General features: G+C 42.7%; 1 protein-coding gene across 2 annotated transcripts; it reads left to right on the top strand.

Annotated features, from left to right (window-relative positions):
- The first annotated feature begins 1,368 nt into the window (after positions 1-1,368).
- On the top strand, positions 1,369-20,760 carry adnp2a (ADNP homeobox 2a). 2 transcript variants are annotated; one of them, XM_084053051.1, is made up of 16 exons: positions 1,369-1,622; positions 2,940-3,049; positions 3,714-3,803; positions 5,783-6,073; positions 6,843-7,020; positions 7,128-7,318; positions 8,374-8,670; positions 8,858-8,896; positions 9,355-9,552; positions 10,913-10,999; positions 12,129-12,329; positions 13,733-14,065; positions 14,509-14,834; positions 17,230-17,398; positions 18,241-18,424; positions 19,543-20,760. In XM_084053051.1, the coding sequence occupies exons 2-16, from the start codon at positions 2,942-2,944 to the stop codon at positions 19,761-19,763; spliced, it is 2,913 nt and encodes a 970-aa protein (XP_083909177.1). In that variant the 5' UTR covers positions 1,369-1,622; positions 2,940-2,941; the 3' UTR covers positions 19,764-20,760. The 2 variants fall into 2 exon arrangements, with proteins under 2 accessions (XP_083909177.1, XP_083909178.1); XM_084053052.1 differs by having other exon boundaries at positions 1,369-1,630.
- Positions 20,761-21,475: the final 715 nt, after the last annotated feature.

Raw genomic sequence — 21,475 nt, 5'->3', positions numbered from 1 at the left:
TTTTGATTACTTTTTACCCACTGTAGTTACTTTTGAGTCACTGTTACTTAAAGTACTTTTACTCAAATTGTAGATCGGTCATTGTTGTGTGTGTGCGTGTGTGTGTGTGTGTGTGTGTGTTTGTGTGTGTGTGTGTGTGTGTGTGTGTGTGCGCGCGTGTGTGTGAGAGCCAGCCTGTGTGTGTCCGTGCATGTCTTTAAGTGGCGCATGTATTGCACTTGCTCTGTTCCTGTTTTTTTTTTAAAGTAGTGTAACTGGTTGCATCTTTGTGTCACAATCAGCTGCAGCTGTTGTTGCCGTGCTCATACCTACAGACAAATGGACAAACACACTCGGTCACTTTTTGGAGCGGCTGGTACCGCTCAAAAATAGGCAACAAGAAGTGATGCAAGGAGTAAGGACATATAGACAGACATGCACGCACTACAGGAAACATTTTGTAAACTCCAAGGACGTGAGCGAGCTGATCTTCACAGATGTTTCGTAGCATGTATAATTCGGTATTGGCGGTTCAGTGTGTGACATGGCCATGGGTTCATTCTCCATATACCCTCAAGTCTCTTTCTCCCTTCTATCTTCAGTCCCACCATCTCTCTTTCATCCCTGACTCCCAAATCTGTTTCTATGACAGACAGACAGACAGACAGACAGACAGACAGACAGACAGACAGACAGACAGACTCACTCTCTCTCCCTCTCTCTCTCTCTCTCTCTCACACACACACACACACACACACACACACACACAGACAGACAGACAGACAGACAGACAGACAGACAGACAGACAGACAGACAGACAGACAGACAGACAGACAGACAGACAGACAGACAGACAGACAGACACACACACACACACACACACACACTTCAGCATTTCAAGTACTCTCTCTGTCTGTCTGTCTGTCTGTCTGTCTGTCTGTCTGTCTGTCTGTCTGTCTGTCTGTCTCTTTCTCTCTCCATCCCAGCATCTGCCCCCTCTCTCGGTCTGTTGACTGACAAGTGACCTTTACATTACTGACCACTGTACACTGTGTGTGTGTGTGTGTGTGTGTGTGTGTGTGTGTGTGTGTGTGTGTGTGTGTGTGTGTGTGTGTGTGTGTGTGTGCGTGTGCGTGCGTGCGTGCGTGCGTGCGTGCGTGCGTGCGTGCGTGTGTGTGTGTGTGGGGGGGGTGCATAGGTGTTCCAGTGGCTCAACAGGTGTGTCGACTCCATCCCCAACTGCTCCCCACATCATCAGCCCCTGCCAATCTCCATCAGTAGCCATGGCAACTGGCCCCTGATTGGCCAGAACAGCCCCCGTCCGTGCTCAGACAAACTATTGCCTCTGACGTCACTTCCTCACTTCCTGTCCGCCATATTGCCCTGTAAAAAGAGAGTGCTCTGGCTATCTGGTGATGCTGCTGGTGAACCAGCACAAACAGACGTCTCGGTGCTTCTGGAGCCGCGCCGCCACTCTGTCGCCGGTGTCGCGCGAGGCTTAATTGAGCTGGAAAGCAGGAGTGTGTGTTGGAAACTGCTTTTGGACGCGCGCGCCCCTCGGTGACGCCGGAGCGGCTCCGCTTCTCGCGCCGGATTGGTGAAAAAGAGAGAGCCGAGGAGAGGAGGGACGCACGGGCACGCAGTCAGTCAGTCAGTCATACACACACACACACACACACACACACACACACACACACACACACACACACACACACACACACACACACACACACACACACAGAGCTGAGGCCGGCATTATACTGTACTATGTACGGTATATATGCTCTCTGTCATGCACTCTCTCTCTCTCTCCCACACACATTTGAAACACACACACACACACACACACACACACACACACACACACACACACACACACACACACACACACACACACACACGCACACATGCTGTCTCTCCCACAGTTTTTCTTTTTACGCATACACAGCCCTGTTGCTGAAAGATGTTAACTCACTCACTCTAGTTTAAAGTTGTGCTTGTCTTTGAGAATAACTAGTACATTGTCAGTGGCTGTGTGTTTGTTTAGTTAACTAGTTATAGCTGGTTTAACTGATATGGTTGTTGTGGGAGAGGAGTCTGATTACATTAGCTTGTTATTGTTACCCTGTTGTTACTAGTTAGCTTAGCTGTGTTATTATGGAATATGGGGAAAATCCCATTGCCCGAAGGGACCGTCGCGCTCTGATTGGCTAGTTGGTCTTCAGAGAAGACTTTAGTCCAAAATATGTAATACATCTGTTTTAATAAGTGTTATCAGTCTTTAACCTGGTAGATCTCCTAATAGATTTAAAAGCTATATATTTTTGATGAAATGTGTAGCTCATCATGTATCTTTAATTAATTTGATATTTAGGCCAATTTCATTTTGGATGGGTTTGGTTATAAGTATTTGTCCTCTGAGGACCCACGTGCATGAAAGTGCACAGCAAATTCCATGGCAATCCAGCCTGAAGTTTTCAAGATAGTTATCTTGTTTGTACACAGCCGTCCTTAAAGCACTTCTGTGAGGCTAAAAACCAGCTCCAGTATCATGAGGAAATCCCATGTCATGTTGACAGACCACATCTCTGTCACTGTCAATCTCCCCCAAACCAAACTCATCTCTCATCAAGGTCATGTGACATGACCATTGTCAGCACAAGCTGTGTTTTGATTATCACATTGGTTTCTGATTGGATGTCTATGCCTGTCTGAATTGTATTTAGTGATGTTGTCAGCTTGGTTGAATCAAACATGACCAAAACGCTGTTGTTGCATCAATAAATATTCTCTTGAACGTGCAAGTGGCAGTGTGGGGGTATCTCTCCCTTTTGAAATTATAAATACAAAATTGTGATTCATAAGTGAATAGTTACCTCCCCCTCCATATCCCAATGCACGCATATTAATATTACTTATAATGTAGACTCACTGTGACTTTTAATCTGTAACCCTGCAGCCATGTACCAGTTACCAGTCCAGAAGCTTGGAATTATCAGAACGTCCAGGAAGAGAGTCAAGGAGATCCTTACTGACATAGGACTGGACTCCTGCCAGGATCTATGGAAGGTACTCTATTACTACTACTACTACAACTACTACTACTACTACTACACTATTACTATGACACTACTGCCACAATTACTAAAACTACTGCTGCTACTGTTATTACTACTACTAAAACTACTGCAGCTTCTACTATTACTACTACGATTACTATTACTACGACAAATACTACTACTACTACTATTACTACTACTGCTACTGCTACTACTGCTGCTACAACTACTATTGTGATCCTGTTTTTTGAGGTTTGTAACAATATTGCTTCGGCTTTGTGTGGGGTTGCGATAGTAGATCGCTATAGCGTTTTGACCCAAAAGCGAATCATCTCTTGCAAGCCATCACACTTGACAGGATCACTCCCACCAAGTTTCATGAAAATCCACCCATCTGTTATCAAGTTATTTTGCTAACAAACTAACGACATGGGGTGAAAACACATCCCCACTTCAACAGAAGAATAATAGCAACACTAATGCATTCAGCTTGTGTTAAATTTGTTGGAAATTCCATACTTTGTCAGGCAGCATGTCATCAAATCATTAACCTCTCTCACCCTCTCCCTTTCCTCTCTCCGTCTCCTATTCTCTCTCTCTCTCTCTCTCTCTCTCTCTCTCTCTCTCTCTCTCTCTCTCTCTCTCTCTCTCTCTCTCTCTCTCTCTCTCTCTAGGAAATGAAGCGTTTTGATGCTGGTGAGCTCAGTTATAACACAGAGTGGGAAGACCTCACAGACTCTTATCGCTCTAAGAGGAGGAGGAAGGTACATACACTAGGGCATTGACCATTCATCTATCCACATGAAAGTAATCAAATTATAGTTTATTATTATAGAATAATCGGTTTATTGATGTATCTTGCAAACGTTTCTATTGTGCTACACCAAAAGCTTTACGCTTGTGTTGGTTTCATATTATAAATTGACTAGGCATGTAACGATTTATCGTATATCGATTTAAATCGATTCAAAGTGGTGACGATTTAAATCGATGCAATAAAATATGACATTGCGATGCAACCAGCAGAGGGCGCAATCGAGTCAGACTGCCAACCTTGTTCTCCGCCTACTATTTTGTCCTCTCAGGGCCACCATAGCTGCCTGCGTCGTCTCTTCTTCACACACTCACTGAACAGCAGGCTATGAACGGCAGAGTGGGGTTCACGTCCTCTCAGGCTATGAAATCTAAACAACTAGGCGATCGCCAGTGATGCTATGCTCATTCGAGAAGTGGTTGCACTCTCTATTTTAATGACGTGACGCGCACGTCGCTTAACACCTACAGTACAGGTCACACAATGGACAATTGATATGCATATAGGCTAATTCCTATGTTAATGTACCTGGCGTGAGTCGGGAGCCTTTGTAAACTTTGATTAAGTGTGAATTTAAAGTAGTTTTAAATCTATGCGTGTGCCTGCACGTCCCCCTGGCCAAATAAGTGGTTGCACGGCGTGCAACCGCGTCCACTGAGCATTGCACCCCTGGCGATCGCACTGCATAAAGAGGGAAATGTGCGTCGCATGTAAACATGTTTATTTGATTGATGAATTGCCCAAACTATACCGTTTACCCCCTCCCCCGTCTTACGACGTTGTTAGCTGTCTGATTTAAACTCTGTAGGAAACACAACTGATAAGGCTTAATGAAAACGGCTAATTCTGAAGCTCCTCGGTGCGGCTGCAGAGTACAATGAATAATAATCTAATTTAATAATTTAACAATTGTATCAGAGCGCTGACAATGCCAAACTCCTTTCAACACTGTCTTTATTTGTTTTCTTTTTAATTTATTTCATCTGGGATATATGTTTTAAAATTCATTTATTTCATAAGACTTATATATTTAAAGTTATTATTTTACAAATAAAAAAGTATATGTCTTAATGTGACAGTTAATGCATGTACCTCGTGAATAAAAAGGCTTTATTTAATTTCAAGTATTAAAAAGGGGATAAGAGAAAATATAGTTTTTTTTTAAAATACACGATTTTTGTAAAATAAATAATCAAGGTGTTCAGTAATTTGTCTGGAAAATAAATGTGCTAAAAAAATCGTAAAAAAATCGTGAACCTCGAATCGTGATTCGAATCGTATCGTGAGTTGAGTGAATCGTTACATGCCTAAAATTGACGAATTATATTTTTTACCACTGGGTATACATATTAAGCAATTTCTATATGTCGGTTTGGGTTCAGATAACTTGTGGTGAGCCTTTACCATGATTTTGTGCTTTTTACCTTATTTTAACATAATTCTATTGTCTGAATGAATTACTTAGATTAATCCAAAAATGTGAACACAGATTGTTGATAAAAATATGTGTTTGTTGATGTGTAATTGGTTCACACACGCACGCACGCACGCACGCACGCACGCACGCACGCACGCACGCACGCACGCACGCACGCACGCACGCACACACACACACACACACACACACTCTTTTGCGTACAGTGCATCTGTGAGGAACCGTAAACACTTTTTATTTATAAGGTACTAGATATCAACGACTAACGTTGCCAGGTGGCATCGAAACGTTATCTAGCACCTTAAAAGTAATAAAGTAATAAAAAGGCATTTAATAGTCCGTGCTGCTCCAGTGCTTCATTCCCTTTTCTCTGCTGATGTGTTCTTGCTCTCGTGCTCTTGTGATGCACCGGACCTGCCGTTAACTGTTTGATGTGCGTTGGAAGGAACTCCTTCTCTTCTGAACCTTAAACTCTCTCTTCTGTCTTACTGTAGTGGTGGTACCGCACCGAGACCCTGTGCTGCTCTCTGTGCTGGTTTTCCACGCGCTCCTGGTACTCCTTCAAGAGTCACGTGCAACGCTGTCATGAGGAGGAGACCAAACTGGCCACCCTGTCTGGCTGCTCCCACTGCTCCTACGTCTCCCAACCAGCCCTCGTCAAATGCCATACCAGGCTGTTCCACCCTCAGGCTCCAGGGGGCGCCAACACTGACAAGAGCAGCAGCAACTTTAGCAGCAGCACCATTAGCAGCACCATCATCAGCAGCAATACCCCCAACACACAGGTGGGCTGGTTGGGATTCAGTTAGGGTGACCACCCGCACATGTAGGCATTTTATTCCCCGCAGGATTACACTGAGCCTCTATGATTAATTAATTGTGACTTTTTAAATCGTATACATTATTATTATTGCTTTTCCACAATTGTGGAGTTTTGTCAATGAAAAAACTACAGTGATGACAACAAATGCAATTAGGACTAAACAAGTTAGGAACACAGTAAAACAAAACTGAAAAATAATCACATGTCAAACAAGATTACACAGCTATATTTGAAAGGCAGCAGAGCATGTCAACTGTGATTTAAAAAAAAGAAACCCTGGGTTTTGGAAATGTCAAAAGATCTCGTAAAAAAGAGATGTGTGTGTCTTTCATTTATTTATCTGATCTACTGATAACGTGTTTACTGTGTTCCCCTAGTGCCAGTTAACTGTTCAATAACTACATGTAAGTCATCCCTCCTGCAGGTTACAGGCTTACAGCTGTGTTAAAACACTGTTATGAAACCGCACTGAAAATCTCCAGGAACGGACACAATTTGCAACACGAAATGGCATTGGAATGGTTACTTACTGTGCTCAGAACCGTCTGGCCCTGCTGAGGGAAAGCGCTGAAAGTTTTTGCGTTTGTCACAAATTGACTTCAGTTAACTTCAACACATTTGACAGTGGAGTATTCATTTAACTACCTGGTTGGATAGAAAACCAGGAGATGCCTGTGGACCGGGGTTGGTTTCGTTACAATGCTGACTGATTCTGTGTGTTCTGCTCCCAGATTGGTGAGCGTGTGTTCTTGCCAGGGGTCTGTGGGGACAAGTACTCGTGCACTACATGTGGTTTCCATGACAGCCTGCTGTATGCCATGAGGAAGCATGTCCTGGTCACCCACTGTGAGGCCCTACTGAAGAGCTACTATGGTATACGCTCTGCAACCGCCAGCAACAAACAAGGAGGTGAAACTGCTAACTGAGGCTAACAATAAAAATAACCAAGATAAATGAGTCCTGTCCTCAGAGTTTACATCAATACTAAACACGTGTACGGACCTTTGTGTGTCTAGGGACCTCCACTGCCGCGGCCAAAAGGCCCGGGGCCCAGTCCAAGTTCTTCTGCCGTGGGTGTGAGATGCCAGCGGAGACGTCAGAACATCTCCTGTACCACCTGCTGAGTTCAGACAAACACGCAGAACTCAACACTCACATCAGCCCCATGCTGGTGGAGCACATGATCAGCATGAAGAGCAGCACTACGGTAAAGGCCTGTCTCATGGAGTCAGCTATGCACCTATACAAATATTATGTATGATGAGCTCGCTTCTACTCTTGACTTTACTTAATGATTTAATTTATTTTTACTGTGTGGCTCCTCAAAGGTGAGCCGTGTAGAAGAGGGTCTGTGTGTATGTATGTCCGGAGCTAATCTCACAAACCACTAGATCTAGATCAGCGCCAACTGTCGTGTGCACAATGCCAGTAGGCTGTTTTCTTAAGTTATGTTTTATACTCGATAAAATATATATATTTAATTTTATAATGGGAGTCAAGGGGCTCTGATCGGGGCTCTGATGTGACAAATGACATTTCAAATGACTTCTACTATTACTACTACTATTACTATTGCTACGACAAATACTATTACTACTACTGCTACTGCTACTACTGCTGCTATAGACCCCTTAACAGACGACGTCACACTGATAAGAACCAGTATGCGTGCAACCAGTATGCGCGCAATGAAACCCATTCTATCAGGTCTCGCTAGGACGCGCCTCACCAGCCAACACACAAGAGGGGGTTGGGATGCACTGAAACCAGTGCACCCCAAAACAACAGGTTGAGAATTGATTGCGTGAAACAATCACCTGTGTATCCAGTCTCAATGTTGGTAAACAAATAATTGGTCTATAACTACTATTGTGATTCTGTTTTTTGAGGTTTGTAACAGTATTGCTTCGGCTTTGTGTGGGGTTCCGATAGCAGTTTTGACCCTATAGCGTTTTGACTCAAAAGCGAATCATCTCTTGCTAGCCATCACTCTTGGACATACATAACGTATGACATGTCATACACAGACCACTTACGTCATAGGTGGCTGTTGTCACAGGTTGGCCACATGAAGTCCAAGATCCACATTCGAGGCACACCGTTCCCCTGTGGATCCCGAGATCCACATGATTAGATTTTTTTATATTGCTTTTTAAAAATGTGTTAATGTGTTAACTGTTAATAACTAACTAACTAATATCAATGCAGCAACTCATTGAATGATTCAGGCTGATATTTCATGGTGACTTCAAATCTTCCCAGAATACTCGGGTACCCACTCTGGCGCCCCGTGCCATGCAGCAGGTGGTGTCCATGGTTTCCAATAAGGCAGCAACTAAAAATCACCCTCCCCCTCCGAATGGAAAGCTCGTCCCATCGCAGGGTACAGTCCTGTTAGCCACGCCCCCTCAAACCACGGCACTGGTGTGCTCCACGACTGGAGGACAACAGATCCTTCTGGCCAATCCGAACACAGCTTCCACGGCAACAGCCACGCTTCCAAGCCCGACGGGTACGCCCTTCCAGCTGCTGCTACAGCCTGGAATGCAAGGCAAACAGGTAGGGCTGCAGCTATCCATAATTGTTTTTGAGATTATGCTATCGATTTATTTTTAATAATAATAACCTAAAATAGATCAATTAACTGTAGCACCCCTACAAACAGGTGAACTCATAAACGTTGCCATCACACAAAGGTTATTTAATATACTGTGCTGAAGCGTTTCTTCTTATCTCTCCTCGTCAGGTTGTCCTGCCCCAAGGAGTCACCGTAAACCTTGGCCAGGTAGGGGTGAAGGAGGTGCATGTTTACTTTTAGTTTGCTCAACTTGATTGACATTTGTTTGTGTCGGGTTGATGGTAGGGCCATCATATCATACGTCATGGTCATATTATGATTTGCAACTGTTACGTTCCCATATCCTGCAGGAATACATTACCAGAATCAGATCACTGAGGTCCCAAATTGCATCACAACACACTTAAACCATGTAGTGTTGAGGAAAACAATGCAAGACATAACACAATTGACATCATATAGTTCCCATACCCAGGAGGGACGGTCCTGTCTGCTCTTTTGCCCGGAGAGAAGTGGATTGTCCAGTTTTATAATAGTAATAAGAAATAGTTGCATTATAATTCAGTTGCAAGTGGGTTGCAAGTTTCTTGTCTCATCGCAAATCTTTGGTCTGAACTAGGCTTAAAGTGATGTACATGTTGAGTGATTTGAGACGGTCTCCCCAGGTTAACCACAGCCAGCCTACAGTGATGAGTCAGCAAGCTCAACGATTGAAGTCTGGTGGTCAGCCTGTGATGCTTGCACAGGTCAAAGGTGCTACTGGGGGTGCTATGGCACCCAGCCAGAATTATATGTTTGCACAGGTTAAAAGTTCCTCTATGGGGACTGTGGGACCTAGCCAATTTCTGGCTGTTGGAGGGAAGGTGAGTAAAACTCTAAATATATACATTATACTCTTAAATATGTACATGTCCATACCTGGGTATGCATAGTTACAGTTTTGTAGCTGCTGTATTCATCCCGTTTCATCCTAAGCGGCCCTCAGCCTATAAAATCATGTCTGTGGACACGGGCAATCAAAGTCCTTTAACTTTGTACAGTAGCACTGATGTGTTCTATGTGTGGCGTTGTGTGTGTAAGCTGTAGCCCCGAAGCTAAGTCCACCCAGCGTCAACAGATCCTGTCTGCGAGGAGCGTAACATGACAACAGAGCCCATAGGCCGTGGCCTCGCGTGCTCGGTAACTCGGAAACATCTACAAATCCTATAGCCTGCGGGGACCATAACCGTGACAACAGAGCCCATAGCCACACTTGCGCAAGAACTCTGTTTACACAAAAACGCTAATAAAGAGCTTAAATTTGGGGAAAGTGAAAAACGTGCTCCGTTAGTGTCTACATGTGCTAATGGTCAATGCCCGTGTGGAAGGTCAGATCAATTGCTCAACCCACTGAGGAGAAAATAGCGGATCAGACAGGTTCCTTAAATTTATAGTAGGATTATAGAGGTCTTCACAGGTCTACCTGAACTACAATTACCCAACAATACCCAAGACCCGCACAGGTTCGGGTCTGTGTTTTATTATGGTCACTTGGGTCCGGTCGGGCCAGATTATATTAGCTTGGGTCCCAGCTCTTGTTATCATTATGTGTAATACGCGAGTGAATGCAGTGCTGATCAGGAGAGAAAAGCATGAAGTGCTGCGTGAAGATTAGACTGACCCAGGATCAGATTATTGCAGCACAAAATTAGGGGGGTAGGGGGTGGGGGGGTTTAGCTGTGCATGCTGCGTGCCAGGCTGCCAACTGAGTTCAGTGACTTGGAGCGCATGAGATGTTCTTCATGGAATCGAAGGTGCACGCACCATGCACAATCATGGACTCCTTTCCTTCTTCATCGAGGTCAAAATGTGCAATTTAATTGTCTCTTATTATAGGCTGCTCCGTAGCTGCTAGATTCCATTATGGAGTAGTCTATAACTGCCATCTACTGGTAGAATGTCATTTTAATTAGGTTTGTCGGGTCCATATAATACCATAAACAAACAGTCCGGGGCGGGTCTGCAATATCTCAGAACAAATCGGATCTCAGAATGAAAGTCCAGTGTTTTATATGAAATGCATACACATTCATACAGATATGTACAAATTATTTCCATACGGATGCATATGAAAACATTATGTATGTGTAAAAAAACAGATGTATTCCTCAGTGTGTCTGAAGGTTAAATCTAATTACTCTTGTCTTATTTGGATTAAAACATGTGTGCCTCCTGTGTTTGCAGATGAACGCTTCTCAGCCTGTGTTGACAGCTGGCGGACAGCTGTTGTCCTCGCAGTCTAATGTCAGACTCGTACCAACTGGAAACCAGGTAAAGCTCAACCTCTACCGATGGGTCTCGTTCTCAAACGTTTACATTTTTAGGCCCTGGACCCCCTTAACTCAGAGAGTGTACAAATGGAACCAAATTTGGTTCCAAATGTTCCAAAGCTCCAAATTGACAGACCTGTAAAGGTTCCATTTGCATCCTAGCTATCAATCATTCAGCTTTGTGGTCTAATTTATACGCCAGAGTAGGACAGTGTTGCTTGCCGTCAAGAGTTGACTTTCAATATTGTTCAAGCTGATTTTCCAGTTCCCAAAACAACTTCAAAAACTACTGGCTGGCTACTAGATTGGCCATGGAAGTTTGTGTGTGCCTTCATGAAGTCCAGAGGATGACCACTTGGCCAAAATGCCCACGCTCCATTTTTCAACCCTGAGATAAATTAAACACAGTATTGTACTGTCTATGCTCTGAACTCTCTTGATATAATGCATACTGTAGGTGTGTATCTCTAGGAGGGAAAAGTAAAGTTTTACTGTATTGATCCCTGTTGGGAAATTCATCCTTTGCATTCGATACATCCCCTTTTGATAGGAAAAAAACACACATTTCAATTTCAACCTGGTGTCCCTATTTTGGTCATTATAGACCAAAAATGTCCCCACATTTTCACAAAAACCTAAAATAGCAGATCTCACAATGCTTCGCAATGCATTGTGAGCTTATACTGTAGATCGTGTGCTATTTGTGGAATTTTGGATAGTATGAAATAAGGCTTCAAGGTGTAATCCGTAACTTTCATGTCCTCTCCGGAATTCTAACCCGGATCCCCCGCATGTGGGCCATTTTCTTTACCATTGAGCTATAACGTTGAGCATATTTGGGAAGACGAGATATTTCCCTTTTAATCTAATGCAATATCTCTTGTCAACCAGTAGTGGTCCTATCCGACCGACCATAGGATATAGATTTCACAACAGAAGAGCAGGGAGACCAACTTCAACCACCACAGATGTGTTAGTTATATTGTATTAACATATTCTACGATACAGAATAATGTTTTACTTACAGTTTTATGTGGTTAATTGACAATAATATGACTAGTCTCCTCGTGCCATCTCTCGCCCTGCTTCTTGTATAACTATTTTTGTGTTGTGTTTATTTGTGCTTACAGGTAAATGGTGTGCCAACCTACACTCTGGTCGCTGTTCCCGTTCAAACTGCAGTCACCACCACAAACATCAACAAACAATCGATCATGGTCATTCCCCAACAACCTGGACAAATGCAGGCTGTCGTCGGACAGAAAAGCTCATTAGTATCGATCAATGAAAACTCTGAGGCTAAGCAACTAGTGACCAAGAGCCAATACCTGGTAAGCTAGAGTACAAATCGTTTATTTACAGCTATCTAGGTGTGGGTCGTTCGAGCAGTGTTAATTTTGACAGCAAATTTTGATTTAGTCTTAGTCTTAGTCTTTTGACTAACACACCATTTAGTCTTAGTCCCTGTTTAGCCTTAGTCTTGGTCTTGGTCGACTAAATATCAAAACCGTAGTCTTTTAGTCTTAGTCAAAAACAATTACACTGCGTTGGAGATAACAGTCAAAACAGTTTTTTTTACTCTCATCACTTTGGTTGTTTGAGCTCTTGATCGACAGCTCTATCCAGTTCTTCGTGTGCTTACAGTCCAACCAGCCACAGCAATGCAAAATAAACATGGAGCTAACAGACGAGCTGTTGGATAGTGTTCTTTTGCAAGTTGACTAAGTTACTTAAAATTCCATATTTAAAATCTCTTCAGCACCGCTTTGTTGGAATTATTTATTAAATTAATTATGAATACATTTCTCAGCTTGGCCCACTGTATGCTCACTACTTTAAAAAGACTTCCAGGACAATAGGGTCTAAGGATGCATATGGCAATGTAGAGTGGAATATAAAAGACTGGCAATAGACAAGGCAAAGCAGTTGTAAGGACAAAGTGGAAGCTCAGTTCCAGCAGAGTAATACAAAAGGTGAGTGGCAAGGTTTAACAGAAATCATGGATTATAAGTGCAAGTGCCTGTCAATAGAGAGTTGCTGATGCTGCACTGGGGAACGATCTGAACGCATTCTATGCACGCTTGAGGCTAATAGTGCAAGCGCTAGCTTGGCAGGTGGCACTGTCGAAAGGTTGTTTTCCACCCCTGCAGCAGCAAAAAGGCTTGAGTGACGCTATGTCTGTCTACTCGCTTGGATCCGCACGGTCACACTGTGCTCCTCATTTGAATAGACGCGTTTCTATGCATTGTATAGAGAAATGTTCAACACAATTCAACTCTTGTGCGTGAGATGAGCACAAACGAGACAATTTCACAGGATTGCGCCTGTTTGACATCATGACTGTCAGATTACCTGTGCTCCCCTACCTGAACGCTTGCCTCTCATTGAAAATGAATTACTAGGTGCATCAGTCGTGTGAATAGGCCTTTAAAGTAGTTAAGTCATCCCTTGACTCAATGAATTGAAATAGGAAGATGAAGGGGGTAAGATGCAGTAGCAACCATAGGACTCATTCAAACCCATTTCCAGTTCAGCAGCCACCGTTTGTTGTCTGTCCGTGAGTGTGCATTCTCTATTGTCAAAACATGGCTCATTTTCAATACAATGAAAGATTTACTTCAACATTGAACTTGATTTTGATTTTGTTTGCCTTTGGCCAAAACAGGATATGGTCATTCTTATAAACAATGCAATGTCAGTATATTTCCAATATGTTGTTTTTCTGCTTTCCTAGGTGAGGACCGACTGTGGATTTGTGCGCTGCTTGCGCTGTAAAACCCTGCTTTCCGACAAAGGGATATTCCAACATTTGCTCCACGGCCTGCAGTGTTTGTTCTGCCCTTTGATCTTCTATTCTCTCAAACAACTGCTGGCTCACAATGAGGCGGCACACAGCCTGAAAGACCCCCAGAACAGACAGCGAGCCAGGAAAGAATACCTGCTAGAGACCACCGATGACGGGAGACTGACCGTACCTGCGTTCAGCATGAAGACTACACTTCCCAAAGACCTGCTGGGCTGTAAAAAACTAGAACTGGCTCTCATCACAGAGAGCAGAGGGAACAAGGTGGGTTGACAAAGGTGGTGTCTGTCTTATATGTCGTCACTGTCAGGCAGCGGCACGGTAATTCGATAAATCAAATAAGTAATCAATAGAATTATCGGCAAGAAAATAATCGGTAGATGGTAAATGGTAAAATGGTAAATGCTGCATTTATATAGCGCTTTTATCCAAAGCGCTTTACATAGATTGTACATTACATTCACCCATTCACACACCCATTCACACATCCATTCACACACCGATGGCGGAGGAAACCATGCAAGGCACCAACCTGCTCATCAGGAGCAATTACGGGTTCAATGTCTTGCTCAAGGACACTTCGACACTAACTCTGGGGGAGCCCGGGATCGAACTGGGAACCTTGCGGTTTCCAGTTCACTCTACCCGGCCACTCTACCGTTGAGCAGCCCCAATCTTCATCCTTCTTTATTCTCCTCCTCCTCCAGGTGCTGTATCTTCATCTCAGCGAGGAGCCCGGGAAGCCCCCTGCCCCCGCCCTGCCTCCCAACGGCTGTCTATTCTGCCCGGGGAAACCGCTGAACCCTGTGGCGTACGAGCAGCACCTGCGGCAGCAGCACCACGTCCTGCCCACCATCCACGCCATCCTGAAAACGCCGGCGTTCAAGTGTGTGTACTGCCTGGGCGTTTACACCGACAAGTTGACCGGCAGGACCATCTCCATACACGTTCAGAGGTGTCGCTGTGCACCGAGGAGCGTCAAGGATTCGGAGAGACTGTTGAACCCTGACACACAAAGCCCCAATGAAACAAGGTTTGCATGTTATTATTATTATTATAATTATGAATGAGAAATAGTTTTGTATTTCCTCTTTCTTGAGTCAAACTGAGAGGGAGACAGCATGGGGGCGGGGTACAGTGGAATGGTAGTGCACTTGTAAAGTTTAACATTAAAATAATAAATAAAATAATACTTTTTTCAGGCATTGTTTACACGTAGGTCAAAATCTTGCCATATTGTTGCAGTTATAATTTGCTTTGACATTAAGTTAGTCACTTGCAAAACACACAATATCATGTCATATTGCTTATTACTAATGCAATACAAGATCAACTTAGTGGTGTTGGCAAGTCAACATGATGCTCTCAGTACAGGTGGCTTCTTTTAACCACTTAAACCAGGGGTGTCAAACTCAATTTGGTGTCCGGGCAAGATTGGTCAAATTGTGACTTGAGGTGGGCAGGAACCAGTTGCGGACACACATGCGCGCTCACGCATTCAGTTATACAGCATTGTTTTTCAATCTGTTGTCTGAACTTGTCTCAGAAAACAAACAATGCAATTTGTAACAATAATAATAATTATAATAATTATAATTATTATTATAAACCATTTTAAATAGAATAATTCAATTTGAAGTTAAACAATACCTGGTAATTTGTGTGGGTTGTTAAATAATTACATTTATAGAACAGTGGTGTAAAGTAACTAATTACATTTACTCAAGTACTGTACCTAAGTAAAGATTTGAAGTAGTTTTACTTTATTAGAGTATTTCCAATTTCCAGAACTTTTACTTCTACTCCACTACATCTCAGTCACTGCTATAACTACAGTATATCATTTAAAAAAATGTTTTATGAAGATTAGCTACTTTAATTACTTACATTAAAATCAAACAATGCAATTTGTAAGGAGCCCATCCATTTGAAATAGAACTATGGCTTCAATTGCTTGCCTATTGTTCTTTACAGAAGGAGTTTCACTGCAGCAAGTGGGGAGGGGGGAGCGTTCTCATGTCTCATATATATATATATATATATATATATATATATAATATATAGACATAAAAAAGTTAGAGAACCACATTATAGCAACATAAGTGTTTCAGAAAACTGTTAGCATTTAGGAGACATTTGTAAAGATTTCCATGATTTTTCAAAAATAGCAGATCTACAAGCAGATCCACAATAGCAGATCTACTTTATATCTGCTATTTTTGAATAGCCAAATAAATCTTAAAATTACACAGATGCTTTCCCCAGATAGAATGTTAAATACACTCTGAGTTCAAATAACACTGAGGATTTCACTGGGCAAGCTCCTGAGAAATAAAAGAAGCAGCTTTGATACATTTATTTTTTAACACATATATGATTAATGCTTCTAACTACCTATTATATATATATATATATAATATAGACATAAAAAAGTTAGAGAACCACATTATAGCAACATACTGTAAGTGTTTCAGAAAACTGTTAGCATTTAGGAGACATTTGTAAAGATTTCCATGATTTTTCAAAAATAGCAGATCTACAAGCTCACAGTGCAGCACTCGGTGCAGCACTATGAGCTTGTAGATCTGCTATTTTTGAATAGCCAAATAAATCTTAAAATGACACAGATGCTTTCCCCAGATAGAATGTTAAATCCACTCCGAGTTCAATTAACACTGAGGATTTCACTGGGCAAGCTCCTGAGAAATAAAAGAAGCAGCTTTGATAGATTTATTTTTAACACATCTAAGTCACTTGCTGCTTCAGACAGAGAGAGAGAGAGAGAGAGAGAGAGAGAGAGAGACAGAGAGAGAGAGAGAGAGAGAGTCTGACTCCTGTGTGAGGATCAAAGAGTATAGCCATTATACTCGACTAGTAGTTGAATAGACTCTTAACGAGCCAATCAGCCACAACATTCCACAGCTGGGGAGAGACAAAGCGGGCCATCAAAGCTCTCCCCCACTCGCTGCTACTTGGCTGCAGCAGCGAGTGGGGAAGAGCAAGGCAATGTGAACTCCGAATCTATGTCTGTTAGATGTAGTATCAATTTACTATTTTTAAAAGTATTTCCTGGGCCGCCAGGAACCTTTCCGTGGGCCGCAAAACGCCCGCGGGCCGCGAGTTTGACACCGCTGACTTAAACCCTCTATACTTAGTAAACTGATACCTAGTTGACTGGGGTATTTTTGTCCCCTCTTCACCAAATCTCTTCGCTGAAAATTGTCGATCTACAAGCTGTGTGATAGAAGTGCTGCTGGTAATAGGCTATTTTGTTGTTAGGTTTCAAGTAGTCAACTTGCTAGTGCTACCACATCTCTGTTCAGTCGGTCTGCATGCAATCAAGCCGCTCTACAGCTTGCACACGGACCAGGTAAACGGGAAATCGACACAAGTCTATCCAGTAGGTCAACATTTATTTTCCTCTGTAGGGATGGAGGGACTGTGTCAACTTGCGGACGTAATGGTCGTAGTGTCCCCTCCACCATCCTGCTCCTGGAGCCCCCTGCAGGCATGGAGCTGAGATCTCCAGAAGAGAGGAAGTACTTCCTAGGTCAATACTTCAACAAGAGGCCTTACCCCAGCCGCAAAGAGACAGAGGTATGTGTGTGTGTGTGTGTGTGTGTGTGTGTGTGTGTGTGTGTGTGTGTGTGTGTGTGTGTGTGTGTGTGTGTGTGTGTGTGTGTGTGTGTGTGTGTGTGTGTGTGTGTGTGTGTGTGTGTGTGTGTGTGTGTGTTTATGTTTTGCAACCTACTGTAGTATCACAACAAAGTGTGTAATAGAACTGTCCACTTAGGCTTAATGTGTCAAATGCATGTTAAGCCCCACTTAAAGCGTGAAATGTACAATGACTAGAAATTCGGGTCGCTATGCAGCCCGAACCTCTAGAGTTCGACACCTACGTGCCACTGCCAGTGCCGATGTGACAGATATGGCCATATATGGAGATTGTGTGTCTGTCAGTCCTTGTCCCTTTTATGACCATATATGGAGATCTCTGTATTTGTCAGAGATGTTTTATTCCCCTGTATGGAGATCCCTAATGTCATATAGTCAAAGTATTAACAGACTTCGGGTTATGGGTTATTAGGGAAAGTGAACTGGTTTAGGGTTTGGGACAGGCTTAATAATAGGAGTTGATTCGACATGGTCGAATCAACTCCTCATGGGTCCCAATGTCCCATAAGCCCCAATGTGCCAATAGGCATATTACGCACTTTGTGTTGATGCTGGGTTGTATTTTTTCATTATTCTTTTAACCCAATGTTATTTCAGATTTTTTTTTTCAAATTTCTCAAGTCAAAATCACAATTGTCCAAAACGTAAAATCTTGTCAATATTCTTGTCAATATTGTCCATAATCTGTGTCTGTTTCTTATTTTCATGTATGTGTATGTCTAGAGTATTTGACAATGTTTAATTGAATAAAAAAATGTGTTAAGTCACTGGCGAGTCGACTGAAGCTGAGCCGTCCAGAGGTGATGTCGTACTTCGACAGCAGACAGAGCGGCTGTGTGCAGGACTGCCAGCGCCTCAGATTCAGGGTCCTGCTGGGATTCGACACCACCCACATCCAATCACTGAAACTCAACATGGACCTGCCCGGCACAGGAGCCACCAGTTCAGGTAATCTAGAGTCTGAATTCTGCACTACTCTGGTGAATTCCCTGTTGAAGATACGGTGACATATTTACCATTATGACTCAGTCAAGCTTCTTAATGCTCCTAGCAAAGGTTTCATAGCATTTTACATACATTTAACCACTTAACCATTGAATCATCCCTATACTTGACCTGTCATAGGAGGTGAACATTTGGCGAAAATCTAACAGATCTACAAGCTCACAACGGGACACGTGATATTTTTCAACATTTCTGAAAATGTGGTTAAATGCAGTGCAGTGCAATTCCATGTGCAAGTCTAACAACACGCAAATACTGTAAAGAGAAAGATTTCAGGTGTTCAAAAAAACAAAAATCAGACATTTGGTTCACTTGTCTTTACAGTTAGATGGTAGAATATTACATTTTTGCCCGTTGCCCGTTGGTTTCTCTGCTGACCCCAGATGTATTTTAGCTAATACATTCTAAACTAAAAATGGACACTAGGTGTGGAAAAAAACCTTAGTTAACTCAACTGAAATAAAAGTTACGTAAACAATAATGTGTACTTACAAAATAAAATAAATGAATAAATACAGAAAATATCTTTGTCAATTTGGTCAAATTTGTGAACACAACATTGAGACTGGCATGTCTACATGACAATTGCCTTGTGTTGTGTTTGTGTAATACCTATTCTGAACTTTTGTCTCTGACAAATATTAGTTATATTATTATATTATAATAATAATAATAATGATGAAAACGCTAAAACCAATACTGAACTAATAAAAACCATACTAAAACTGAACTTTTTCAACACTAAAAACTATACTGAAAGAAACCCACCCACTTTGGATACTAAAACAAACTAAAGTAAAAAAATAAACGATAGTCGAGTGGCAAAGGCATGTACGTCGTACGGCATAGGCTCTGATGCCTGACAGCGTGTCCCGGGTTCGATTCCCAAGCCCGGTGGCCCTTTGCTGCATGTCACTCCCCGACTTTCTGCCTTTTTCCTGTCTCTCTCTACTGTGCTATCAAATAAAGACAGAACCCCCCCCCCCCCCCCAAAAAAAAACAAAACAAAAAATGATTTATTAGTTATGATAATAACTCCCCTCTTGGTTTCCTGTTGGTAGGTTTACAAATCAAAATGGAGGAATTCTCTACAACAGCACCAGTAAAAGAAGAGCCGGACTCCCCAGAGCCGTGCAGTTCTGAAACGCTGCCAGAACAGACCGTCGGGAAGCACAGCCCAGACAGTACCCCAGACCAGGACACATCAGAACCCATTACAATCAAAACAGAGCTTGAAAGGGAACAGGAGGAACCACTCCGGAACGGTTCCTGTCCAGACTGAGGTTCAGAACACTCTGGACAAAATGATGAAGACAGACAGTAGACCCAAATCCAGTACTCTCCAGAACCCAGGAGTCATAATAACCCAGCCGGAAACCAAACAGAACTGGACCAGAGGTTTACGTCAGCTGATCCAGACCAAAGACAAGGTCCTTCGGCAGAGAGGCTGAGTCCAGGGCAAGACAAAAAGACCCAACCACTTTCTGTTGGTATCCAAGCCAGGTCACACAACACTAGAATGCTTCAATGAGCTTGTATCCCAGGGTGAGAGACTATCTGCTCAGTTTGGGAGCAGATAGAGGTTTTACTCTGGAGCGGTTCTTCCATTGTAAAAGCTTGTGAACTAGAATGGTTCACTCACTTTATCATTATTATTATTATTATATTATTAATCATTGTATTAATATTATTATTATATTGGAATAGAAGGCGATCGGGGTATAAAGGTACATGCAATGCTGCTGTTTTTCTATTTTCTTTGTGTTCAGTATTGGGGGGGGGATGAGGTCAGATCGGACTGATTGACATACCTAAACACTAACTAACTAATCTGTGAGTTTACTGTTTAGGAAGAGACCAGATCTCCTGTGTTGATTTCTGTCACAACATGCTTCAGTAGCAACAGCACATGTTAAAACTCTGTTATACAGATGACTTGGACAATTAGAACAAACTAAGCAGACCGTGCTGGCAGCATGACTCCAAAAAACAAATAAATACATATTGCATATTATAGACTCACTCGTCACTCCTTTTTATTGTTATATTATTTCAACAGAGGAGTGATGAGGTTGTCCCATCAAGAATGTTCTTTTCAAAGAAAACATCATTTAACTCATTCAGTGCCCAGCTTATTTATGGAGAGTGCCACAGCTAAAATTCATTGTAAAAAAAAGGGCTTAGGAGCCGAGATACAGCCTTTTCAACACATCGGGTGCCAGCATTTTTTCATAACAACTTACCGTGGGTGCCAGCATTCTCCCCATTGACTGCGCTTTGCTGTTTCAAGTTTCCGCGTGCGTTACAAGCAAATCCACGCAAAAAAAAGCATCGATTCATGTTCTGCCATGAGCCTGGCTACAGGCTGGAACCATAACATTCCCCTCGCGGGTTACAACGGGGGGGGGGGGGATCGCGCATCGCGCATGACCAGTTTTCCCCACAGGAAACAGATTCGGAGATATAGGCGCTTCAAAGTAGGAAATAGACAGGAAGCGGATGGGGGGAAAAAAAGTGTTTCCGGTGAGCGATCTGGCACTTCCTTCGCAGGATTACAATGGGTGCTCCCAGAGCTGCTCTAGCCCCGCCCGCGCGGAGAAAAACGAAAAAAACAAAAAGACTGAGATCACGGTTCAGACCGTGTTCGGCACCGAAGCTTCGGAACCGCCACTATGTAAACACACGGTTCAGACCGTGTTTGGCACCCGATGTGTTAAGTTAGAAGTTAAACAAAGAGTGAATGGAGCAGCATATCTTCAAATCATCATATCTTGGGTTCTGAACATGTTTTTCCAAAAAAACAAAGAAAAAAAACAACAACATTTTTTTTTTACGTCATGTGGCGCACGGGGCGTCAGGCCACGTGACGTCTTTGACGTCATGTGGCACTGGATGAGTTAATGGTAACTCGTTGACAGGACTGTTTTAGATACCAACTATGAGACTATGTTTTTCCAACTCTGAATTTAAAGCCCAAATGCTAATATTGTACTA

This window comes from Gymnoscopelus microlampas (assembly GCF_963454915.1).
Source record: "Gymnoscopelus microlampas genome assembly, chromosome: 3".
Classification (NCBI taxonomy): Eukaryota; Metazoa; Chordata; class Actinopteri; order Myctophiformes; family Myctophidae; genus Gymnoscopelus; species Gymnoscopelus microlampas.
The sequence above is the reverse complement of the archived record's forward strand: the minus strand, read 5'-3'. Positions and strand labels throughout refer to the sequence as shown.

Excerpts from the sequence above, each read along its gene's own strand:
- adnp2a (XM_084053051.1), top strand. The coding sequence starts at position 2,942 with ATGTACCAGTTACCAGTCCAGAAGCTTGGAATTATCAGAACGTCCAGG. Across the intron at positions 11,000-12,128 it reads TCGTACCAACTGGAAACCAG|GTAAATGGTGTGCCAACCTA; the intron begins GTAAAGCTCAAC and ends TTGTGCTTACAG. Across the intron at positions 12,330-13,732 it reads TGACCAAGAGCCAATACCTG|GTGAGGACCGACTGTGGATT; the intron begins GTAAGCTAGAGT and ends CTGCTTTCCTAG.